Source organism: Octopus bimaculoides, chromosome 10 (genome assembly GCF_001194135.2).
Source record: "Octopus bimaculoides isolate UCB-OBI-ISO-001 chromosome 10, ASM119413v2, whole genome shotgun sequence".
Lineage (NCBI taxonomy): Eukaryota > Metazoa > Mollusca > Cephalopoda > Octopoda > Octopodidae > Octopus > Octopus bimaculoides.
In genome coordinates, this window is record NC_068990.1 from 86,020,658 (window position 1) to 86,024,377 (window position 3,720).

Genomic DNA, 3,720 nt, shown 5'->3' on the forward strand with positions numbered 1-3,720 from the left:
AGTTGCCATACCTTGTTGAAATTCATCCTGGTATTAACCTTTTACTTTCTCTTTATTTTATTTACTTTATTGTCCTTTTTTTTTTCCCCCTCTCCCCGCTTCCAATTTGAGATGAAATGTCAAGTCTGGCAGAAACCTTTGCTCTCTCCCTCTCCGCCTCTCAACCTTTCATGATAAAACTATATCTGCTGGATGTGAATGAAATTTCACTGGTTTATTGGGCTTACTTTGATACAAAATTTATTACCCTATCCTTTTTTTTTTTTTTTTTGAATTTATTTTGTTTATTTTTGTTGGGCTGACTGATGGCATAAATGTTTATAACAGAGCCCTATATGTCAACATTACAAAGCAAGATGATTTGTCTGTAGGCCATTTGAAGAATAATAGTTGAAATGATGCCAAAATACCAAAGATAAAGTGGGTGTGTGGGACAGTATCCATTGACATCAGCATCAGTAAACCTGTATAATTACTAATTGATGCTTCAAATTTTTTTTTTCTATGTGGTGATGGTGATGGTGGTAGTGGGTGGGGTTTCATTCTGGAATTATTTGAGGTAGGGTTGTTAGTGAAAAAGAAAAGATACTCTTAAAGAATGAAGTAATAATGTAAGAGCAGAATCTAACAATAGAGTAGTTGATCCGACTAAACTAGGTCTAATTCTGAATGTAACTTAAATGAAACAATTCTAAGAATAATATGAAAAGTAAAAAATAAAAAAAAAAACAAAAAAAAAATCAATGCTTGAGTATGTTCCAGACACGAACAGTCTGGCATTATGGTCTCAGAACTATAATGTTATTTTTCTCGTTATCTGCACCAGATTTTTAAAGTAGTAAACTTCAAACCATCCTCTTACATTTTTATCATTTTTATTTTTGTATTTTGACTTTTTTTTTTTTTAAAGTTCCACTATCGGCTTTCTTCAATTGGAACCATTTTATAGAAACCAATTCTAGCGTGTCTGATTTCATATTGATCACACACACACATACACACACACACACACACACACAGTCAGTTGTGTGCCATGCAGTATGTCTGAGATTATTTAGATCAACTGCTGTATAACTGCTAAATGGTTTTATATAGTTAGATTATATTTCACTTAAGTCTAGACATTTTTGTGTTGACAGAAATAGTTGAACATTAAATGGAATCAACTTTACCTTTTTATCTATCCAAAAATGACAAGAAAGCAAACATGTTTGGATCAGTCCACTGGACTCTTATCCATTTCTGCAAATTTCCTTCTACACCAAGAAATATGCGATTATTTCCTTATATCCCTTATATATTCACAGTCCATATCCCACCAAATCTTTGTTTACTTGTTTGTCAAATCCACTCACAAGGCTTTGGTCAGCTCAAGGCTATAGTAGAAGACACTTGCCCAAGGTGCCACACAGTGGGACTGAACCTGGAACCATGTGGTTGGTAAGCAAGCTTCTTACCACACACCCACATGTTCCTTTACATTCCGAGTTGAAATCTTGTAGATATTTACTTCGCCTTTTCAACCTTCCAAAGTTAACATTAAGAGAATTACTAGAACTGAATTTGATATTCGTATTCTCTCCTCTATAATGTGTGACCTTGTATGGGCGTAAAAAAAAAAAGTCATTATTAGTCTTGTGTTACAGAGAAATGGGTCTTTCTCCACAATATGAACATTAATACTCTCCAAGACACCATTTAATTATTTTAGAGAATAAATTTTTTGTTTTTTAATTACTGCATTATGAAATCATTGCATATGAAAATCGTATTCAAGTAACATTCTTTTTAGTAGTTTAGTTTGTTTTAGTTTGACTGTGGCCATGTTGGAGCACAGTCTTTGCGGTGTTTCTAAATTTAAACTAAAGCCTTTTAATGCAACTAAATGTTCATATTTGAATATTCTTTAAGTATAGAATAACAGCTTTATTTTGTTGCAAGTAGTTGCACAAATTTCTCTGAAATTGTTTATAAAATGTATTATGTTGTATATATAAAAATAGGACAAATTTAAAATAGAATGAAAATGTAAAAAAATGATTTAATAATTTTAAACACAATTTCAATGAACCATACAATTTAGCATGAAGATACCCTCTACCCTCACTTCTCTGTTCTGTTAGGATGGAGATCAGTTATGGGAGGTGCTGAAAAGTTCCTGACTTTAAGGGTATCATGAAAGGCCTGGTTAGAGGACCACTGCAGTAAGTGTGTGAATCTGAGAAGGGAATATGTTGAACAAAGTCATAATTAACTGATCGTCCTGTAGTTTCTTTTACCCAAAGGAATAAAGGGTATAAAATAGTAAAAATAATGATATTATAGTGATGCTGAAATAATATATCTTTGTTTTTCTCTGTGACAATCTACAGGAATGGATGAAATGGATGGTAGGCGTCACCATTTGCAGCTGAATGTTACTGAAGTCGGCAGTGAGAAACCAACGTCTGAGAGTGGACAATACCTTCAGGTTCGTCTCATTATTGTTTTGATTTAAAACTTGTAATCACTAAATATATATCAGATGAATTAATATGATTATAATTGTTTTAGACTATTAAATTCATTTTCAGAAATTAACAAACAAAAAAAAAAAAAAATTGATATTTACATCTACATTGTTTTTGATTGGAACTTATATAAAACTAAGGGTTGTAATTTAAGAATTAGCAGTTTAGAGTTAATATTAAGACTTTAATTAAAATAATATTAAAGACATAAACACAGGCATATAAGGCAGAGAAAACAACTGACAGGATTCAAATGTATCTATTACTGCTTACCACTTTACCAATTAAACTACTGAGCACCTTACCATTCTTTTCCATGTCTTAAAATTCTAGCACAATGGTAAAGCTGAGTGTAAACCCTATTAATGAGATGGTGGAGAAATGACCTGCTGACAGAAAAGTCTAGAAGTCCTGTTTCACTGGTCCTGATTACTCTAGAAGTAAGGCAAGCCCTGGGATAAGATGGTAGTGGGTACTTTGTACTAGTGATATTTGACAGTGCTGGTTCAAATCCTACCAATGAGTTTAGGTAGCCTGGAATTATTTGGGATTTTTTTGAAGCTGTGTACTTAACATCCCATAGGTCAGTGATGAAGTGACAACTTCAGTGGTAAATCAGTCTCTAGATATACAATTGAGCTTTATTAGGTCAAGTATCTGAGTTCAAATCCTAAGGTTGATTTTACCTTTCATTTCATTGTCTTTGAATTGAGTGCCAGTAATGTGCTGGTTTCTGTTATATCTTTCACTTGTACTTGTGACCTTATCTATTTTGGAGTAAACAATATCAATGATTTCTGTTTTTCTGTGTAGTTATTTGGTCCAAATATTCATCCATGTCACTGTGTGATTGCACACATGAATGGAAGCGTGACGGTGACACCAACTCGGAAAGATGCTGAGACTTACATCAATAATCGGCGGATCTACGAGACTACCCTCCTACAACATGGTATGTTGGTACAGTTTGGGGATCATCATGCATTCAGATTTTGTGACTCCAGATCTGATGAGGTAATAATATCTACAAATCTTTTCTTTTTATCTCCCTTCTCTCTTTTCCTCCTCTTCCCTTCTCTCTTTTCTTCCTCTTCCCTTCTCTCTTTTCCTCCTCTTCCCTTCTCTCTTTTCCTCCTCTTCCCTTCTCTCTTTTCCTCCTCTTCCCTTCTCTCTTTTCCTCCTCTTCCCTTCTCTCTTTTCCTCCTCTTCC

The 3,720-nt window shown here is 33.7% G+C and overlaps 1 protein-coding gene across 1 annotated transcript in view; it reads left to right on the top strand.

The window, feature by feature from the left end:
- Positions 1 to 3,720, top strand: part of LOC106880869 (afadin) — a 152,999-nt gene that overhangs the window by 114,397 nt on the left and 34,882 nt on the right. Inside the window, exons 9-11 of the mRNA XM_052970984.1 lie at positions 3 to 30; positions 2,373 to 2,470; positions 3,324 to 3,524. Of these exons, the coding sequence (XP_052826944.1) occupies positions 3 to 30; positions 2,373 to 2,470; positions 3,324 to 3,524 (327 nt within the window). The remainder of the gene's footprint in view (positions 1 to 2; positions 31 to 2,372; positions 2,471 to 3,323; positions 3,525 to 3,720) is intronic.